General features: G+C 40.3%; 1 protein-coding gene across 1 annotated transcript in view; it reads left to right on the forward strand.

The window, feature by feature from the left end:
* The first annotated feature begins 1,433 nt into the window (after positions 1-1,433).
* LOC111867089 (WASH complex subunit 2) overlaps positions 1,434-21,950 on the forward strand; it is a 45,198-nt gene continuing 24,681 nt past the window's right edge. The window contains exons 1-5 of the mRNA XM_033752542.1: positions 1,434-1,946; positions 7,993-8,121; positions 11,152-11,373; positions 13,651-13,787; positions 15,706-15,925. Coding sequence (XP_033608433.1) covers positions 1,920-1,946; positions 7,993-8,121; positions 11,152-11,373; positions 13,651-13,787; positions 15,706-15,925 — 735 coding nt within the window. The 5' untranslated portion in view covers positions 1,434-1,919. The remainder of the gene's footprint in view (positions 1,947-7,992; positions 8,122-11,151; positions 11,374-13,650; positions 13,788-15,705; positions 15,926-21,950) is intronic.

Raw genomic sequence — 21,950 nt, forward strand, 5'->3', positions numbered from 1 at the left:
TTTAGAACAAGCTAACTTCAATCACTGGACCAGTAATTTCTAAATTACTTAGAGTAATTACCTCAACATTTTTCTTTGCCAGATTTTGATGTAACATTTTTCATTAGTGTCAGTCTTGAACATTTAGTTTGTGTTATATTCTCTGTATGAAAATTGTGAAATATATAAAAATATATTTCGCCATGTTGTCCAGAGGGACTCTGGGGTTCATCCAACCTCCTATCCAGTGGGTACAGGGGGCTCTTTCCCAGGGGGTCAAGCAGCCGGGACGTGAAGCTGACCACTCACCACCAACTAGTGCCCAGGTTAAGAAAATGTGGTTCTATACATCCTCCTCCCCCCAATGTGCCATCCTGGTGTAGTGCTTAATTAGTTAAGCACAGGGACAATTTTACCTTATATAACTCAAGCCTTTATATTAGCAGTACAATTCATGGTCAAGGGGAAAATATCTTTGTATTTTTGTATCTGTTCCTTGGTTCTCAGGTTCTTTAATATGTACATACACAGGGTGACCAGATGCCCTCTATTTGAGAGCAGTTTTGATCACCAGGCTCCTTTCTCTTTAATTGATAAGATATCTTTTTTTTCTAAATTTCATTCTTACATACTTCAATAATATTCACATTTCAGAAGTGACTAAGCTTGCATACATTTAATTGGAATGGTGGTGAGTGACAACAATTGAAGTATGCTATTTGTTTCTGAAATCATAACTGACACTAGCAGCACATTTGAAATACTGTTGCATTGTTATGCATTTACACAATGGTAAACTATGAATGTCATGTTCCAATTATCATGACTAATTCTCTCATTCACATATATCTGCTACCATTTGGTAACAAAATGATCAGTAAGTAGTTAAGTTTCCTAGCAGAGAGAAAGAAATAATCAGTGTGTTCCTACCCACATATTGTGACAGGATTAGTATTATTATCTTCCATTGCAGAAGGTAAGTGCACTAAATTAAAAAAAATGCAATGCATTACTCCGGACGAACATATCCACTTAAATTTATGTGGGCAACTAATCTAACATAAGTTTTCTCAGTGTGCGCCTGCTAAGCAGGAAACCAGTTGCCTGCTTGAAATCGGCGACATTTATTGGAAATTACGGTTGCCAATTTCCTTGGTGTGCCCTCGGCCTTTGGGGAACACAGCAGCTACGTCGAGTTTTAGTGTCATCAAACGAAACGATCACTGAATTGCGTTATAGAACAGCTGACACTAGGAAACCACGCAGCAACACAATTATGTGAAGACTGGCATGTTCACTGCCTTGAAGTTGAGTTTCTCAGTCTTTTCGCTAGTTGCGTTGTCGTTTTCTGCATTTGTGCTGCTCAGGCCGAAAACAATTCTTGGAAATTGCGGTTGCCAGTTTCCTTGGTGTGCCCTCACCATAAAAGTTTAACCTTTTATAGGCTTGAAATTGCTACTGTCTTTGGTCTGTGCTCTCACTGGTGACCGTTGGTGACAAATGACAATCACGTACCAATGTCGTGTAACTTCTGAATCTGTGTTCGGAATGTTCGTACGCTTTATTTTTTATCAAGAGCGATCACGAGTGCTGTATACGATAAGTAATTTAGTGCTCCGTGTAAGTGCGCGGTTTGGAACGTTGTTATTGTGAGTGCATTATTGAGATATGCGCTAATAATCGAAGAAGCGTGAAGTTATTGCGGAGGAAGAAAATAGGCTATAAATAACTATATTTTCAACTACAGGCTATTCAAACAACATTTTGTTTAGGGCTCCAAATGTGGTTGAAAATGTTTTTGTGACTTCTTTCTACCGTCATTACTGCATTGATCCGGATTGTCATTACGTAGGTTTGTAATCGTAAATAGATCGGGCAGTTGTCATGCAGTTTAATCGCCCATAGCAGTTCTAATCGTCCGTTCTGTCAGAAATGGCAAGATGATGCGGAACATTGGCGATGTGAAGGTATTTTCATACTTTTGTGAATTATTTTATTCGAACTCCAGTAATAGGAAATTTAACGAGAAGTAGACAAAGTAGAGCAGTATGGTTTTTCATTTTGGCTGTGATGTTAGCAGTATTCATTTTATGAAGTTACTGCAGTGAGCGAAGATTCTGTTACTCACTTTCAAGACAGTAAACGTAATAATTCGAGTAGGATTACTTAATGCTGGTGAAATGAGAAATACATAATTGATTTCTATTGGAAACCCCCAAGGAAAGAAACGACTCTGGAAATGTGTAGGTGGGAAAATAATATTAAAATGGATCTTAGAGAATTAGGATGTGAAAGGATGTGAAGATATGGTTCTGGAGTGTCCATTGGTTGTGAAGTTGGTAATGTACCTTCAAGTTCCACAGGAGGAGGGAGTTTCTTGATTGTTGTTATTTTGTTTGTCAAATGGATTAACATTTGTTCCTGTCATTTATATCTGTCAGAATCTGTAAGAATTGTATGCCAACTTAAATATTTTAGGTTTCACTGGTAAGAGTGTAGAAAATGGGTATGTATGTTGTTTGTAGGTCTTATTGTAGAAGCTTTCTATGTAGTAAGCCTGGTTGTGAAGCCCAACGACAAGTTTCTATCTGCAATAAATGAATATGATGTATGGGTTGTGGTGTGTGGATATTGGTATGCTATTCACATGATATGTATCTTTTTATATGATTGTACAATATGGTGTGTTTTCCTTGTCTGGGTGTGTATACATTCTGTATCTTCTACACTGAGCGGTGGTTCAATACAGATTGAATACAACATCAAGCGCAATAGACCACTGTAGGTCGCGGTGCAAGGGCCAAGAAGGCCCACCCCTTATACATTCAATCATTCATACAACTGTCAACATTTCTTGCACCATGCACTGTGTAGTTAGTATGTTGGGACTTTGAATTCATCATCGCTTGTATGGAAAGCTGACAAACGAAGTAAATTGGCAGCCTAAATTTAATTACAGTGTAAAAGACAGAGATAACATGCCTTTGGCATTTCAGTCTGCTATACTTTATTTGTATAATGTGTATGTTTCCTCTACCACAATTATCCTTTTTACAATCAATGTCATTAATTACTGATCTTCATAATTCATAATTTATTTACATCCATAAACTGTTACACAAGTACAATTGGAGAAGTCAGTTTAAACCATCTAAAACACTACAAGTCAGCAACTCTTAAAAATGTACAAAATGATACACAAGACTGAGAACAATACAGTCATCTTAGGATCATCTTCCCCCCCACTGAAGCTTAGCAGCTGCGGATGACAATCCCAAACAATCCAATATAAAGCAACATATACTTAGCTGTGCCATAGATCAAGCAGCTGTGCCATAGATCAAGCAGTTAGTTGCTGGCTTCCTGGTCAAGTGGGATTTGTGATGGACAAAGTGGCCAAGTGGGATTTATGGACAAAGCAGCGCTGGGACAGGTTTCCTCCGAGTACTTCAGTTTCCCCTGCCAATCTTCATTCCACCAAATTCTCCATCATCATAATCACCTGGGGCAGGTACAGTAGGCAAACTCAGTGGCCTCTGTGCCAAGTGGATCCAGTTTGACTCCACCCTCCACTAAGTGAAACACACTTACACCATCTGTATTCACACACACCACATCAAAACCAGTCTGAGCCACTAGACTACCATCCATCATTGTTACTAAAATACTCTTTCAGAGAATAAAAGCATTTTTGTAATAAATAACTTTTTAATTTATTTCTAAAAGCTTGAAATTCTTTTTAATTCAGGGGGAAAGCTGTTATGTAACTTAATTCCCATGCTAATCACACTTATTTTACAATGAACAGTGTCGCTTGTTTGTACATACAAATCCTGTTTGTACATACAAATCCTGTTTTCCTTTAGTGTTACACTTGCAAATGTCAGAATAATGAGTTATGTAGATCTTGTTCCTTTTTAAAAAGTATAAGATCTCATGTGTGTGTGTATATATATATATATATATTGTGATGTGGATGGCGAAACAGGAAGTAGGGGTCACGTGAACTCTGCGTTTCCACAAGTGACGTCACGTATCCCCACTCCTATCATTATGCAACACTCGGTAAACACCCTTCCCTGCGAGGCTGTGACATCACTCAACAGACAAGCCCATGCATCAACTGTTGCTAGGCAATCGGTATACATGACTGGGCAACAAGGAAGCGAGGCGCTTTCCCATTGTCTGGCTGAGGGTTTATAAGTGAACTACACTGACGAGTGGTGCATGCATGATGACTGTAATAAGCAGCGCTGGTCGAAGTACAGGTAATTATGCTTTTAATAAAACTTTTCTTATGCTGCTTTCCCAAAGTGGGAAATTTTTATTTGTTTCGTTTTGTTTCGTCATGGTCCGTCACACTAACAATATTATGAAAGGTTAATTAATTCGGTCCAGTGTGACTGATGGAGTTTTTTCTCCTTTTTACTATTTTATCCTTAACATGTTTTGGTCTTATAGACCAGGCATGTCCAACGCGTCGATTGCGATCGACTGGTCGATCATGGGACGACATTTCATAGTACTGGTAAACTTACTGAGTCGCATATGGATTTAATCAAATAAAGAGCTTTGTTTAATTTATGGCAAAGATATTGTATGTGTGTGGCCCAGATAAAATTGTTTTTGATATAAATACCTAAAATTTTTAAATTTGATGAGTAAGTTATTTCTTTATTTTTAAGTACAGAATGGTTCTATGAGTTAAACTAGATCCTCTTCTTTGAAATATTATTGCTTTAGTCTTTTCAGTATTTATTATGAGATTATTTGTTAGGAACCAGTTTTCTAATTGTTTCATGAATTCTACTGATTTTCTTTTAAATATTGACAATCTGTATTGAACCATCGCTCAGTGTAGAAGACACAGAATGTATACACACCCAGACAAGGAAAACACACCATATTGTACAATCATATAAAGATACATATCATGTGAATAGCATACCAATATCCACACACCACAACCCATACATCATATTCATTTATTGCAGATAGAAACTTGTCGTTGGGCTTCACAACCAGGCTTACTACATAGAAAGCTTCTACAATAAGACCTACAAACAACATACATACCCATTTTCTACACTCTTACCAGTGAAACCTAAAATATTTAAGTTGGCATACAATTCTTACAGATTCTGACAGATATAAATGACAGGAACAAATGTTAATCCATTTGACAAACAAAATAACAACACAGCGCGCCTGTAACATCACAGAACGACACTGAAGAATCCTATTCTCCAAGCAACAGAAAAAGAAGGTGGTAGATGCTTGACTTCCTTCAAAGAGAAGAAATAAAAAGGACACAATCCAGTTTGGTTTAAAAATGTTAACAAAATCTTTCTAAACATACTAATTGTAATTTATAAACATTTTAACATATTAGTGCAAGCTGCTGTAGTTGTTAAAAACATTACATTTTGTACTCATTGTATTATGATAACATTGTATGTCTGTATTAATATTCACAAAACATATTGTAATAGTGGTTTCTAATTGTATTGATATCCTTCTGAAGATGGTCTATAACAGGCATGTCCAACATCAAACAGGTTGTGATTGACTTTTTAGTGTCAAAACTGCCAGTAATCTACCATCCCCTCCTATCGTCATACCTCGCTTTAAGCAAAATATTGGTAAAAATAACATGACACACGATGTTGTTGTAAAAGCAACATACGTGGGGCAATCCAAAAGTTTCCGAAATTTGAATTTTTCGCGCGAATGGTTATGAGTACATTGAAATACTGCTAGTTGTCTCCTCACATATCCTTCTTGAATCAGTGTGGCAAGCGGCATCGAGTTGAGTGGTTGGGTTTATTGTTGGTGAACGTATTTCCATTGTTGTGTTTCTGTGAGTTTGCGGTTTTGCGATGGATGATCTGAGAGAGTAGCGTGTCTGTATAAAGTTTTGTTTCAAACTTGGGAAAACCGTTGCAGAAATGCACCAAATGTTGAAGCAAGCTTTTTGTGAAAACAGTTTAGGCCAGACACAAACTTACAACTGGTATAAGCGTTTTAAAAAATGGCCGAACATAGACTGATGATGATGATTGTTCGGGACGGCCGTCAACGGGCAAAACACCAGAAAATGTCATGAAAGTTAGGGATCTGATTCTGCAAGATCGTAGACTGACCATCCAAGACCTCTGTAGCACCTTGGGACTAAGTTATGGTACGTGTCAACAAATTTTGTCAGAGGAACTGAACATGAGGAGGATTGCGGCGAAGTTTATGCCACGACTGCTGCAAAATGAACAGAAGTAGCATCGCTTGGAAGTCTGCAGGGAACTTCAGCAACAGCTTCAAGAGGATCCAAACTTTCTTTCGAAGGTTGTCACTGGTGACGAAAGTTGGGTTTATGGCTACGACCCTGAAAGCAAGCAGCAATCGTCGCAATGGAAGAGCCCTTCTTCACCTCGGCCAAAAAAAGCTCAACAAGTCAAGAGCAACATTATGTCCATGTTGATCTGTTTTTATGATATTGATGGCATTGTTCATAAGGAGTTCGTCCCTCCTGGTCAGACACTCAATAAAGAGTTCTTTCGTGATGTTCTGAGGCATTTGAGGGAGGACATGAGGAGACAACGTTGATGTGCATGAATGACTGGGTACTCCACCATGACAATGCACGACCGCATATGGCTTACATTGTGCAGGAATTTTTGGCTAAAAACAAAATGGCAGTTGTTCCGCATCCATCGTACTCGCCAGACTTAGCTCCACGTGACTTCATTCTCTTCCCCAAGATGAAAATCAAGTTGAAGGGGCAAAGCTTTGATACAGTTGAGGAAATTCAAGCGGAAACGCAGATGATACTAAACACCCTAAAAAGAAAGACTTCCAGGATGCATTTGAAAAGTGGCAGAAACGCTGGGATCGGTGTATGCGCTCCCAAGGGGACTACTTTGAAGATGATGGTGCAGAATAAGATCTAGGTAAGATGTAATAGTTTTTATTAATATATTTCGGGAACTTTTGGATTGCACCATGTACATTGAAAGTACAGACTACTTTAACACATATTTTCCCTTCAAAATCTGAATATAATCATATTATATTACAAGTGAATTTACATGCTTTCCACGTATAATTTCCTTATAGGCCTATGAGATCAACCAAAAATCATCCCGTGATCGACCGGTTGATCGCAATTGACGTGTTGGACATGCGTGGTCTATTAGACCAAAACATGTTAAGGATAAAATAGTAAAAAGGAGAAAGAACTCCATCAGTCGCACTGGACCGAATTACTTAACCTTTCATAATATTGTTAGTGTGACGGACCATGATGAAACAAAACGAAACAAATCAAAATTTCCCACTTTGGGAAAGTAGCATGAGAAAAGTTTCATTAGAAGCATAATTACCTGTACTTGGACCAGTGTTACTTATTACAGTCCCCGTGCATGCGCCACCCGTTTCTTATAGCGTGTATAATCTTGTCGGTATTTTCCCATATTTAAATTCTTTATATATATATTGGCAGTGTGTAAGTGTTCAGTTTTGTGAAGTTTATTTTTATTTCCATAACTTCCATTTTCACATGTTCTATGTTTTATTCCTTTTGTTATAATACAATATAATTCAGTTTCACAGCAACAGTGTGTACTTTTCATTTGACATCCTAGTCAGTCTGATGGTAACAGTGTGTGCTGAACATCTTGATGTCACAATGCCATTCACTGTCTTGGCAGCAGGGTGTGCTATTCATTGTGCTGTAGTGTAATTCAGTCTCAGAAGCAGTGTGCTATTCATTTTGACACAGTAATGTCATTCAGTCTGTTAACAATGGTGCACACTATTCATTTTTATACAGTCTCATTCAGTATCTCAGCAGCAGTGTGTGCTATTCATTTTAACATCATAATGTCATTCAATCTGTCAGCAACAGTGTGCATGGTTCATTTTGACAAAATATCATGTAGTCTCTTGACAACAGTGTGTTATTCATTTTGACCTTTTAAAGTCATTCATTCTCTCGGTAACAATATATGCTGTTTTCAGGAGGATTCAGAGGATCCTGTGAAATCATGGGAAAGGCCATGGAATACAGACGAGATGCGGCAGCAGAGTGCAGGCTGGAACTTGGCTGGAGATGCAGGCCTGCTGAGACACCTCCAACAGTTTTCTCAGGTATGAACTGTTCTTGTGAAAGGTGTAGTGTCCTTCCTTTCACTTGTCATTTGAAAATGCATAAAACATTTATACTGTTCCAGATGTGGAACTTGTCTGTTGCAGTTTCTTAAAATATGTCTGTGTAAAATAGGTAAATTGAAGTTTGTGAAGAATTGCATCTGTTGAAACTTGTGGTGTGAACCAAATATGCATTTAATTATACATTTCATCCTTATTATAGCTTTAGTATTAACTTCGTTGTAGATATTATTTTCCAAAGCCGTTTAAGTAGACATATCTTCAGACATGTAGGGTTTGAGGTTTTCACAGCATGACTATGAAGAATGTCATCCTCTGGGATATGGCACCATGTTGATCTTGTGTGAACCGACGTTTCGGAGGAACATGTCACCTCTCATAACCCTCAAGAAACCTTCTGAGCATGACGCCAGATCTACAAGGCTGTGCATAGTAATATGTGCTCAGCAGCTGTAGCTCTGAGGCTACTCGGTCAATGCTTGCTTGGTAGCCCTGGCTTTTCCCCACCCCCAACAATTTTCCTCTACCTTCTGTGGCCTGCCTTCTGCTACCTGCTCGTCTGGCCTTCCTGATCTCTACTGACCCTACCACTCTCCTCTATTGATTTCCCATGTGGCCCACTCTCCTTCTCTCTGTTCTTATATATCTGGGTGTTTTCGACTGGTGGCGCAGTCTGCTAGCCACATGCTCACACTGGTTCCTCGCTTGTCGATTTTTCTACCCTGAAGATGGAGGCGACACATTCTTCCAAAATGTTGATTCACACAAGATCTGCATGGTGCCACATCCCAGAAGACATCATTCTTCATATCTTCAGTTTTTCACAGAATAATGATTCTTATACATATAGTTTATATCAGCCCTGTGGTATATTTTTCTGGCGCCCTCCGTAACCACATATAATTGAGCCGATTTTTAATTTTANCTAGTAGTAGTGTGTGTGGTGGCGCCTGCACCTCCATAGGCATCAGTGAATTGTGCCCGAGTACATAAGAATGTTGGACAGCATTTGAAACCTTCCCAAAAGCATATGGCTTCGAGATAAACATGGAAGGTACTTGTTCCATTTATGAAAATTAAAAAACATCAGTGTCAAGCTATATTGTTATAATGGGGATGAAACAGACAGAATCATGTAAATATATTGTCATATAACCTGGTAACGGGACAAGTAATTAGTGGGTTCTCTGGATTGATGGATCGATTTATTTCATGTCACTATTACAATTACACTTGATAATAACAGTTCCCACACTCAACTCCCTCCAGATAACAGTCCCTCTCTGCGTAACTTTGCTTTGTTCTCCAAAGCACATTGATTCACTGCCAAATCACTTCACCTTCTTCTTCCACCTTCTGTCATATTCTGGTCTCCAGATACCATAACTAAAACACAGGAACTATAACAGTCACACTCCAGATATCATTGCACAACAGCACACATGAAGTTTCCAAATCACACATTAAACTTCCCTCGGCTATCTTCCACCAAGAACTGAGAACTCTTGTCATTGTTTCTCTGTCCCTCTGTTTCCCTCTCTCACACGCACGCACACGCACGCACGCACGCACACACACTCAGAGGGCTTTTTGTCTTCAGTCACTTTGTACTCCTCTGTCTTAATCTGTACTCAGCTAATCTTCACAATTCATGAAGGACATGCTCTGTTCTCATCCATGTAATCTCGACTGCCATGTAGCTTCTACTTCGCATCTCCAGCCTATGACTGACTGGAAACGACCTTTGTTGTCCCCTATAAAATTTTGGCATGTACCTATAGAAAACAAGTAACGTGATTCCTACCCAGCAGCTTCATTGGTGTGCTGTCTGTTGGCTAGCAACAAGCAATAAACTTTCGCTCACTGAGATAAAGCTTCTATTGTTCCGCATATTAATGTGTTTACTGAGTCATTATGTAGCTATACACGTTACAGTATTTTATCCTTTATATCTTTTGGTTACACCTGTTACTTCACGACTAAAGGCTGATCAGTACTTCTCTTGGAAAAAGTGTGACCTCAGTATTTTTGCATCTCACATTTGCAGTGTCTGTGTTATTAGACTTAACTGTTCTCAGTAGAATGCACAGTGTAGATGGTCAAGCCCACTAACTGAGATAAGGATTATCTTAGTTACAGTGCATCACCCTTCCTCCCTCCCACAGTGCCATTACAGATCATTCCTTCTTACTTCTTACTGTACTTTTTTCACATGCTACCCAAATGCCAGGTCTAAAAGCATTGACAGTACAGGATTAGAAACGTGAAGACATACTAAATGAAAAATGCTTCTGTTCCGAACTAAGCAAACAGTTCTTTGATTCCAAAAGTTTGAATGTTTGCACCAGGAAAAGTGATGCTAGAAGCTAAGTGTTTTAACACGTGTGCATGACTGTGTGTTTTTCAATGACATTGCCTTCAGGTATTCTCAGTGTGTATGTTGCTAATATGTTGAAACAATAATAGTTAATCCAGCTTTCATTTACCATTGTTTTAAGATGATTTGCAGGTGAGAGTTTTGTAACACAGCCTATAGTAGTAGTCTGTTATTTTATGTAATATGAGTTTTTTGCATTTATGATGCACAAGGATGCATATTTTTACTGGGTTATTATGAGTTGAAGAAGCATAAGCAATGATTCATTGAAGGATGATCAGAATTATTAGATCAAAGGAAAGAAGCCAATTTGAAGTGGTTATGGGAGCCAAACATAATAAATGGGGATAATCTGAATAATATAAGCTGTGAAGCCAGCAGGCATTTCAGGAATAAAAAAAAGAATATGTGGATGACAAAATTAATGAGTTTGTAGCAAACAGTAAGAACAAGAACAGTAGAGACCTATATAGAGGAATAAATGAATTTAATATTGTTTACCAACCTAGAAGTAACTTTGTGAAAGATGAGAATGGTGAACTTGGTTTAGATTCCCACAACATTTTGAACAGGGGGAAGAAGTATTTCTCTGAGTTATTTAATATTAACACGGTAAATGTTTTGCATTTCAGAACCTGCTTTCACAGACCCATGTAATGGAAGTGACTTTAGATTCACTCATGGAACAGCTGAGGGCTACTTCAACGGATGTGAGCAATGTGACGAGTCAGTTCCTTTGCTTATCAGACACTCAGTTCTTGGAAAACAGAGTGTATGATGATGATAATGATGATGATGATGATAAGGAGGAGGAGAAGAAGGAGGAAATGCCTTCAGAAGAGAAGGAGGAAGAGGTAAAGGTTAGAGCAGTAATGTTGTATTATAATATTTCTCATCAGTTTATCTCTCACAGAAATACACTTACACTATCATTGCACCAAGTTGTTATGAAAACAGAAGAGAAGAAAACTAGTTGGAACTAATATTTTATATGTTTATGCCCGTGCTTCAGATATGCAACTTATCATCTTCCGGCATTATAACAAAACTCACTTTTTGGTTGTGTCATATAGGTGTTTCTGTTCTCATCTGTGGTTTTCTGTAACTTGCCAGTGGCAAGTGCGTGAGTGTATTTCTGGTGCCGTGGTTATGGTGCATACACAAATTACAACTGAGTAGCACCCTGAGGTGGGCAGGGCATGTAGCACAAATGGGGGAGAAGAGGACTGCATATAGGATATTGGTGGGAAAGCCAGATGGAAAGAGACCATTGGGAAGACCAAGGCATAGGTGGGTGGACAATATTAAAATTGATCTTAGAGATAGGATGGGATTGTATAAGAGTTGATTGATCTGGCTCTAGGTAAAGGACCAGTGGAGGGCCCTTCTGAACACGGTGATGAACCTTCGGGTTTCATGAAATGCTGGGAAATTCTTGAGTAGCTGCACAATTGGTGGCTTCTCAGGAAGGGCACAGCTCCATGAATGAGTGAATATATGGTTGTAAGGGGGTCAGAGGCTAGTAAATGGCTCTGGTGGGGCGCACTGATGCCAGTAGGTGCACCCTGTTGAGTACCAGAACGCCACCTATTAAGTAGGGCTCTGTCCACAAATCCTAGCTCCCCTGCTGTCTGATGACCTCTGGGTGAGAGCACATGTGGGAGACAGAGCAGGGTGAAAGGAGAGTGTCTGGTGCCTTTAAACTGGAATCTGTGGCTAAGGGAAGGAAAACCCCTACAGAAAAACCAAGGGTAGACTAGTCTCTTTATGCATGGTGATGCCAGCCCCCCTAAGGGACTGAAAAACATGGGCCGTCCTAAGTTAAGGGGGTTGGGTAAAGGCTAACAACCTCTCCCAGGAAAGCATTCCTTGTTCATAAACCGAACGAATCCTGCTGGACTGTTTTAAGACTACGTCCCTGCTAGAAATGGAAATGCTCAGATACATAAACAGCTGTGTAACAACTATCAGACAACTAGAAATACACGTACAATTAGAAATGCACCTGTGATATGGTCAGTTGAGTTGTCCATCATGCTGTTCCCTACATCAGGAAGAGTTTGTTTTGAGGGCATACAAGGAAGCCTACAATCTGGAATGCCTGGCTCCAACAGTGAAGGACAGAGGAGATTGTATGGTGGTTTGGGCAGGAATACCATGGTATTCTGTTGGTTCCATTACTACCCATCATGCCTGAATTACCGCAAGTGAGTACGTGGACAGGCTGGATAATCAGGTGCATCCCATGATCCAGATGTTATGTCCAAACAAAAGTGCAGTTTTCCAAGAAAATGTTGCACCCATGCACATCAGTCACAGTTTGAAGAGCATGAAGGTGAACTTCTACATCTTCTCTGGCCACCACAGTCATCAGATTTGAATATCATTGAATCACTCTGGTCATTTTTGGAGACTAGAGTGAGGAACAGCATCTCTCAAACAACTTGAAGATGTTCTTCAAGGAGAATGGTATAAAATTCCACTATAGTCTGTTTGAAACTTGTACGAATCCATTCCAAGAAGGATTGTGGCTGTATTGAAGGCAGAAGGTGGCCCAACACTATATTAATAAAGAAATGTGTACAGTATCTGTACTGTTTTCATTATTTTGCTCAACCCCTGTGTTTATATGTATAAATCGGGCAGCTGAGAGTAAGCGCACACAGATTACATGATTGATTACTTACATTAGTACCTATTTATTGTTAAAATATGGGAGTAAGAACATAACATTTAATTGTTTTTCTTCAGAAATATTTAATAAAGGATGGGTTGCATTAATTATATGAGTAAATGGTGCTGTAGCCCCACAGTTTAACGAGATGTGTATACTAGGCTCAGTAACATTTGAGCAAGAACGTAACTAGCTACCTCTTAATACTGGTTTGTTGCTTGGCATACTCTTCAACCCTAAAGCCTGAAGATGGAGGTGATATGTTTCTTCAAAATGTTAGTTGACTTTCACTGGACTACATGGTATTATGTCTTAGAAGACAGAACTTTGAATAACCACAGCTGTGGGAACCTCAAGTCTTGCATGAATATTGAAACTGTTTCCTTGTTATAAGTGCTCATATTCTTTCCCTGTTGTCTTAGTATAATGTAAATTTCATATTTTTATATGTTGTTAGCAGCCCAAATCAAAGGAAGAACAAGAAGCTGAAGTAGTGACACGGATACATGAAGCTCTAGCCCTTGGCGTGTCGGTGCTGGACAACATGTTTGACTCTGTTGAGGTCCCAGCAAGTGACAGTGAAGATGAGGAGAGGTGAGATAACTTATGTTTTGGTACTGACTTTAAAATATTATCACATTAGTGGCTAGACATGAGGTTTGGGTTGATAATCAGATTTATTGAATGCCTATAACTCGTAACTACAAATAACTGTAACAGTCTCATTGTTTTACACACTTCAAAGATCACTTTAACTACAGCACATGTAACGTTTTCTGTTTGTTCACTAGTTGTTGTTAGGTAAGGGCTGCTAACAGTGCAGCTTCACACTGACTGCTAAGCACTGGCTGCAACCTCCGACACACTGTTGACTCCACAGATTGTCTAGTTGGTCCTACTTATATAACCTTGGAATGAATTGTGTAGAAGTCACTGCTACCAGTGGCTTGTCCAATGTTGCATGTTTGTTTGTTGCCATGGACGCATGTTTATCGCACAGTTGCCTAGCAGTGACAGTCAAGAAAGCACCTCATCCATCTATTGTTCCATGTTTATTCGCTGCCGCACACATGTGTTTATCGCTCCATTGCCTAGCAGTGGCCGAATCTGTTTGTTCAACTATTCCAAATTTTAGATGTCATATCACAGTATCTTCAGTTAATTCTTTATATACTCTGGCATTGTCATTTTCAGCGGTAGCATAATTGGTTGAGGCACTATGCTACAATCCAGAAGGTTGCGGGTTCAAGTCCTGATATTATTGGATTTTTTTAGTTTCCTTCCAGTCGCACTATGGCCCTGGGGTCGACTCAACCTCTAACAGAAATGAGTACCAGGAATTAATTAGTTTTCCTGCGAAGTAAAGCGCAGCTGGCGCGAAGGCTGACAGCCTTCCCGCCATCTTTGAGCCGATTGTCTAGATAATATGGGACCCGCAACATCTCACAACCCTGTGGGCCTTCATGGCCTGTTACGCTGGTAGCTTTACTTTTTTTTTCTCTTGTCGTAAGTGTAAAAGGTTATTTTGATGTAGAGTTCACAGGGATTTTATATTTATAAAGTTGAAATAATGATTGTTCAGTGCTAGGTGTTTTATTTATGTTTCATTTAATGATGCTGTTAGTATCTCATACTATGTAGTGTGGATACTAGATAGCCAAGTCAGCCACATGTTTCATTTCTCATTTGATGAAACATAACCATTTTATCTGATCCCATATCATTAAATAAACTGGGATAGATTTCAGGCATTTAAACAGTGGCTTCTCAGCAAGGAGTCCTATGTTCAGTACCATGTGACTTCATATGAGACTCGTGATGGACAGAGTGACACTGTAGTAGGTTCTTCGAGTTTTTTTTGGCTTTCCTTTGGTAATCATTATTCTGCCATTGCCATACACTTATTTATTATGATCCCCTCAAGGTGTGTGATAACCCTGACCAGGCAACACACTTCAAGTTCTGGTCTTTGTCTCTGGTTTCTGACCTGGCAGTTTGCTGGCCATGGAGTGAAGAAGTTTTTTTTTTGTGTTACATTAACTTCAGATTGTCATACTGCAGGTACTAGAGCAGCTGTTATTTCTGGAGCTGTCATGGCTCATGTAACACAAACCGCTGCTTATTCTCTGTTGTTATTTGACTATGTATGAACTCCATGGAGCTGTTCTTGAGAAGCTACCAGTTTCTTAGCTGCTCAAGATTCTTCCAAAATTTTATGGAATCTGAAAGTTCGTTACTGTGTTCATAAGAGCGTGTCACTGGTCCCTGTCCTGAGCTAGATGAATAAGAGTCAACCTCACCCCCAAACCTGTTTCTCTAAGATCAATTTTAATATTATTCTTTACTTATGTCTAAGGTTTCCTAGTTGATTCTTTTCTTCCAGCTTTCCCACCAAAGCCCTATATGCATTCCTCTTCTCCTCATGCATGGTGTATCCCCTCTCCAGCTTGTCCTCCTTGACTTGATCATTCCAGATAAAGTGAAAATTGGCATAACATGCTGTTTCTTCCAGTAGTGGAGGACGCCTAGTGCTGGAGCCTCGTAATCCATACCTGAGTCGAGCATTGCCATACCTTATTGGGTGCCGACAGTTCATGGAAGATGACTATGTTGGTCTGGGCTCACTAAGTGACTCGGAGGAAGATGGTGTTAATAAGAATCTTATTCTGTCCAGTGACAGTGAGAGCGAGATGGATATTGAGCACAAGAACATGTCAAAAAAAAGGATGAGAGTAAGTAGGCAGTCATATATATGCTGTATACGAAGGGGGACCCAAAAATAACCGGAAACGACCTGTTGTGCGCGCATGCTTTGTAGTTACGAGTTGTGCTGCTAGGTGGTGTTAGCTGGGGGTCTCCCGCGACTGTTAGTGAGCTGGTGTCAGTCTGATTTAAGTGGTTTGTCTGTGGTGCTCTGTTGTGTGCGTTCCTGTTTCAACCCTTTGGCGATTAGTGAGATGGCCGACCAGAAGGAACAAAGAGTGTGCGTGAAATTTTGCTTTCTGTTAGGGAAATCTGCACTTCACTCTTCAAGTCGCGGCAAACATTCACGCGGTTTTCTCTTTGGTCATCTCCGAGCAAGCGAGGAACAAATTTTGCAGACACCCGTNTAAATTTAAGATGTGTGATCTATTTGTATTGCACATATCTATGTTAAGACAAAAGGATACAGGGTTACAAAAGGAGAGCTCATCTTCCAGATACTGGTTAAATTGTGTAATGCTCTTGGAAAATTTACAATTCTGCTGTAGCACTTTGCTAATATATGCAGAGAACCCAGACTTCCTTTTGCTGTTGCTGTGATACAAGGAGAGAAATGATGATCAAATTAACATACGTGGGTTACTCAAAAGTCATGGCAACATAATTTTTCCGAAATTTTGAGAGCTCTGACCAGAATTTCCAAATTTGCCGCTGAGAGACAGCAACGTCTGATTTCTAATGATGCCGCTAGATGATGCGGAAGTCCAAGGACAACGAAGCGAGTCCAGCGCGAATTCAGTGTGATCATAACTTTATTCGAGAATGAACATTAACCGGCTGGAACAGCATTGTTACGCAAAAATAGCAGTGCTTCGCGGCAGAAATGTGACTGAATGTCACTCAGAGCTTGTGGATCTGGGTGATTGTGCTGTACCATACAGAACTGTTGCAAGGTGGATAGAAGCATTCCAACGTGGAAGAGAAGCAAGTGCTGACTTGCAACGTAGTGGACGCCCTGTGTCCGTTCGTACCAATGTTTCTTGTGCCGTGATCGCCCAGTGCGTATAGGAAGATAGGTGCTGGTCTCTGAAGGAGTTAGAGAGACATACAGGGATTGACCAGGCAACTGCATCAAATTTTATGAAAAGACTTACACCTGCGCAAGATTGCAGCAAAGTGGGTGCCACACGAATTAAACGAGGTTCAGAAGTGGACACATTATGAAGCAAGCCGTGTGAACCTCGAACGATATGAAATTGAAGGAGACAGTTTCTTGAACTGGATGATTTCCATCGATGAAACATGGGCTAGGGCATATAAACCTGAGCTAAAACGGCAGTCCGCTGAGTGGCGACATCCAGACTTGCCGTGAAAGCACAAGTTTCGTTGAAACCCATCCACTGTTAAGTTAATGGTCATTTTAGCATACGATGTCCAGGTAGTTATTCTGTGTCATTTTGTTCCACATGGTTAAACTGTCAGTGCAGCATATTACGAGTTCTTTCTGCAGAATAACTTACATTGTGCAATTAGGAATAAACGTCCTGAACTGCTTAACAATGCTGTCATCCTTCACGGCAGTGCAACCGCCCACACAGCAAACAGTGTCAACCATTTATGACATTGGGGATAGGAAGTACTACACCATCCACCATGTTCACCCGACCTTTCGCCATGTGACTATGACTTAATACCCTAATTGAAACAGCCATTGTGAGGGAAACGCTTTCATACACAAGAGGACATTTCCAATTCAGTTTGGCGTCAGATGACAAGATTTGGAGATGGTGAAGCTGATGGTATTCGCTGTCTTCCTCATCGCTGGCAGCGCGTACTTGGTACACTTGGAGACTACTTTGAAGGTTGCTAGTCATAATGTAAGAATTCAGATTTAACTCACATTGAATTTTTTATTTGTTAATCACAATTGAATTTTTTGAGGATTAAAGAATAAAAAAACAGTCATTCCATAATGTTCAATTTTTCTTGCCTATTATACCTACGCCCCTTCACATCTACCTGATCTGACTTAGCCAGTCGGAGGGGTATATCATGCCCTTTCATAAGTGTATTTTGAACTTTCTTCACTGTAATGTGTTTGCCCAAAAAAAATTAGTTGCCATGGCTTTTGAAGTAACCCACATATAAAAGGGACTGAAGAGGTGTGTGGGAGAAAGGAGGGTAGGAGTTACAGGAATGAATGGGATAAGGGAAAGGATGGAAGGGGTGAGAGGTGAAGATATTGTCATGTGTTAGTTATTTCTTCGCCACTCGTTGCATGAGGAAGCTTGTGACAATGGGGATTTATTGCTTTCATACTCAGTGGTTTCTGCCCTTGCTGGCTGGTGGCTGAATACAAAGCAGTGACAGCGGTCCTGGTCTACTCTGGTCTGGTAAAATGCTGCTGGCTTTGTCAGCACAGTCATTCTTGATTTTGGGCCTTGCAGGACTCATGACCATATATTTTTTTCAGATGGTTCTTGACTGAGCTGTGAAAGCTTCCTGTTGGTCTCACAAAATCCCCAGTAACTAGATGATATAAAGTTTGAATCTTATCCTAGAGACAGCTTCCTTACTGTGATTTCTTCTTGTTACTTCAGTCCTTTAAGACTATGCCTTGACTACTTCCTTCCAGGCCCTTTCCAATTTGTGTTGTCATTTGACACTAATAAGCTCTGTAACTAATAAAGTGAAATTAATTAAGACGAGAACAAACCAATTACAGACATCCTATATGAAAAAGAAAAAGATGTTCAGCAGTCCCTCACGAACCTTGGTTGTGGCATCCACAGGTTCCCATTTGTAGTCAGTTTTATCAGTCACAGTATTTGAGTTTGTGTATCTCTACTCTCCCCCCCCCCCAAAAAAAACACCAGTGGCCTCCAGACCAAGAGATCTACATACATTTGCTGTGGGGAAGGGTTATAATGGCATCTGGAACCCATTTTTGATATTACTGTCTTTTTTTTTTGTGGGTAATGTTGTTAGTACCTTCTGTGTTTATTAAAAATGCATAGCTTTGTTGATTGTTAACAGTGACCATTTTCCTTCTAACCCCACTTTCCTGTAAGACCTTGGTCTTGCCAACCATACTGCTTTTCAGGAACATAATCTGCATAGTTGACAAGTGACTGCTTCTGAGTGTTGTTATAAGGATTTGGGAATGCCTTCCAGCTATTTGTTTATGCCTCTGGTGTTTCTGCCCTTCATCCCTATCATTTTTGCAATTTCCATATTTTTCAATGCAGATTGCCAGCTAATTGCCTTAAATTAGTTTAACATGTCACATGTTAGTGACTATACCAGGGGTTTGGATTGGTAATTGGATTTATTGAACACTTAACAACTTGTAACTACAGGTAACTAACTGTTTCATGGATCTTCGCATTCTAGAGGTCATCGTACTGCAGCAAACATAAAGTCTCCTATGTCTTCACCAGTGATCGCCTGGTAACGGCTCCCAGCAAGAGATACTCCTCTACTTCCATGCACATATCCTTACCAACTGGCGAATATTTTCACAACTAACTCATGATAGCAACTAACTAAGCTGCATCTTAAGTTCACCGTATACAACTTCAGCATGGACCACATATAAAACACTTTCCAGCAGCACCTTGATTGTTGCTGGTGTGTTGGCTAGCCATTGCCTTGTAGTGGCTTGCTTATTGAGCAGATATGCAAAGACAGTGTTTAAGTAGTCATGTCAGATTGCTCCCTCCTTTAGGCTCTGCATGACGAGCATCCCATAAGAATACTGACATTTATTCTTTCAATTTGTGGGGACAGTCGTTTCAGAAGTGGCCTGTGCTCCAACACTGGCATGTAGGCTGTTGGTGGTATCTTCTTTCATTTGGGAGCAGGCCGGCTTCTCCACAATGCCCTGTCACTCATTTCTGCAGCCTAATAAGAGACCTGGCTGCCAGCTTTACATCTTCTATCTCTAGAATTTGCCTGAGGGCCTTGTTGAGTGCCTTCTTGCCTTCCCAAAGTATCCGCTGTTTCATGCCTTGGTCTCTTATGCCACTGCTGAATGAGTTGCCTTGGTCACTGTGAACATGGTTCTTGTATAGTGCAGGAAGGCATGCTGTGCCGGCTGTTTGATGGCAAACTCCTGCGGCAAACTCACCATTATCTTTATTCATAGAATACTGGAAGTCTGGTCCTGCAGGGCAGTAAGAAGCTGCATGGCTGCTGTCTATGGCATCCCTTCATAGTGCTTTGCTATAGCCTCTGTCTTTTATTGATTGTCCTCCATCTCTGTATCCTTCATTTTTTTCCAGGCCAATTTTAATTTTAGCTCTCACTCTTCTTGGTCAACCTTTATTTTGGCCTCTATCTTCCCTAGACAGGCCTTTATTGTATCTCGCCATGCATTTGTCTCTTCTAGCCATGCCTCCATCTTGGTGTTCATTTAGTTTGTAATGCCCGGTAGGCGTTTTATTATTTGTTCCATTTTTGTAGTATGCGATATAACTATACAATGCAACATTCAGTTCAGTAATTCAATCCCGTTAATCAAATTCTATCCCGCTTCTGACACAAGTGTATCATGTGTTAGTGACTGGACTCAGGGTTTGGAGTGGCAGTTTGAATTATTTATTGAACTCTTATAACTTGTAACTACAGGTAACTATAACAGTTTCATGGATCTACGCACTCTACAAATCACTGTACTCCAGCAGTTATGAAGTCTTTTATGTCTTCACCAGTCGTTGCCTGGTAATGGCTCTCAGCAGTAGATTCTCCTCTGCTTCTGTGCTCCATCTGTACTAGCTGGTAACTGCCTCACAGCTAACTCAACTGAAGCTTGAGTGTTCCATATATAACTTCACTATGGACCACATATACGTAGGTCAGTCAAAAATTCCTGGAATTCCCCTGCAGATGGAGAACAAGCAATAAGATAGCACACACACTGTTGTGGTGGGAAGCTCAGCATGTCTGCTCACAGGCGCAACAGGTCTGGACAGGTTTCACTGTGCAGTGTCGTTACTGTTCCGTTTGAATTAGATATGAGTGTTGGTCATTCGGTGCAATGTCGCAGTTCGAACAGCATGCGAACATCAAGTTCATGTGCAAATTGAGACAGTCTGCTTCGGAGATGCTATTGGTCCTGCAGCAAGTTTATGGTGATACTGTACTAAAGAAATCCACAGTTTACAACTGGTTCTCCCAGTTTAAGAATGGGCAGAAGATGTTAGGGGATGACCAGCATAGCGGGAGACCTTCAACATCCAGAACTGAAGAAATGATTGGAAAGCACGACAGCTGATTCGATGTGATCGAAAAATGACCATCGCAGAGTTGGAGCAAGAAGTTGGTACTGTTACTGGCCATTTCTGCGTGCAAGTTTTGCAGAGGTTGCGCGATGCGGTTCAGAGGAAGTGGTGCGACAAGTGGCAGGGACAGCGGTTTGTGCATCACGATAACACACCGAGCCACACATCGCTTGTTGTGCAGCAATTCCTCGCAGAGAAAAACATTCCTGTCATCACTCAACCACCGTACTCTCTGGATCTCGCTCCAAGTGACTTTTGGCTGTTCCCTCCTCTGAAAATGGGCTACAAGGAGACACATTTCCCAACCATGGAGGACATCAAATCGAATGCGACGGCTGAACTCCGGAAGATTCCAAAAGAAGCCTTCCACCACTGCTTCCAACAATGGCAGGATTGATGGAGCAAGTGTGTGTGCGCACAAGTGTCCCACTTTGAAGGTGATTAGGTAAGCGTTGCCATATGTCCTACTATTAAGAGTGCTGTACCACCATTCCGGGAACTTTTTGACTGACCCTCGTAAAACACTGTTCCCAACAGTGCCTCAGTTCTTGCTGGTGTATTGGCAAGCTATTGCCTAGTGATGGCTCACTTGTTTATTGAGGGTGACCATGCAGTGGATATCATTTAAGTAGCAATGTCACAGTATTCTGCCATATGATTGTTTGTCTGATTATTATTTTTATTAGTTGTTAACGATTATAATTTTTTTTCATGTCTCTGTCATTCAGTCACAGTTTTCTTATGGCTTCCCAGCCGTATAGAGAACTTTGTA

This window comes from Cryptotermes secundus, unplaced genomic scaffold (genome assembly GCF_002891405.2).
Source record: "Cryptotermes secundus unplaced genomic scaffold, Csec_1.0 scaffold205, whole genome shotgun sequence".
NCBI lineage: Eukaryota > Metazoa > Arthropoda > Insecta > Blattodea > Kalotermitidae > Cryptotermes > Cryptotermes secundus.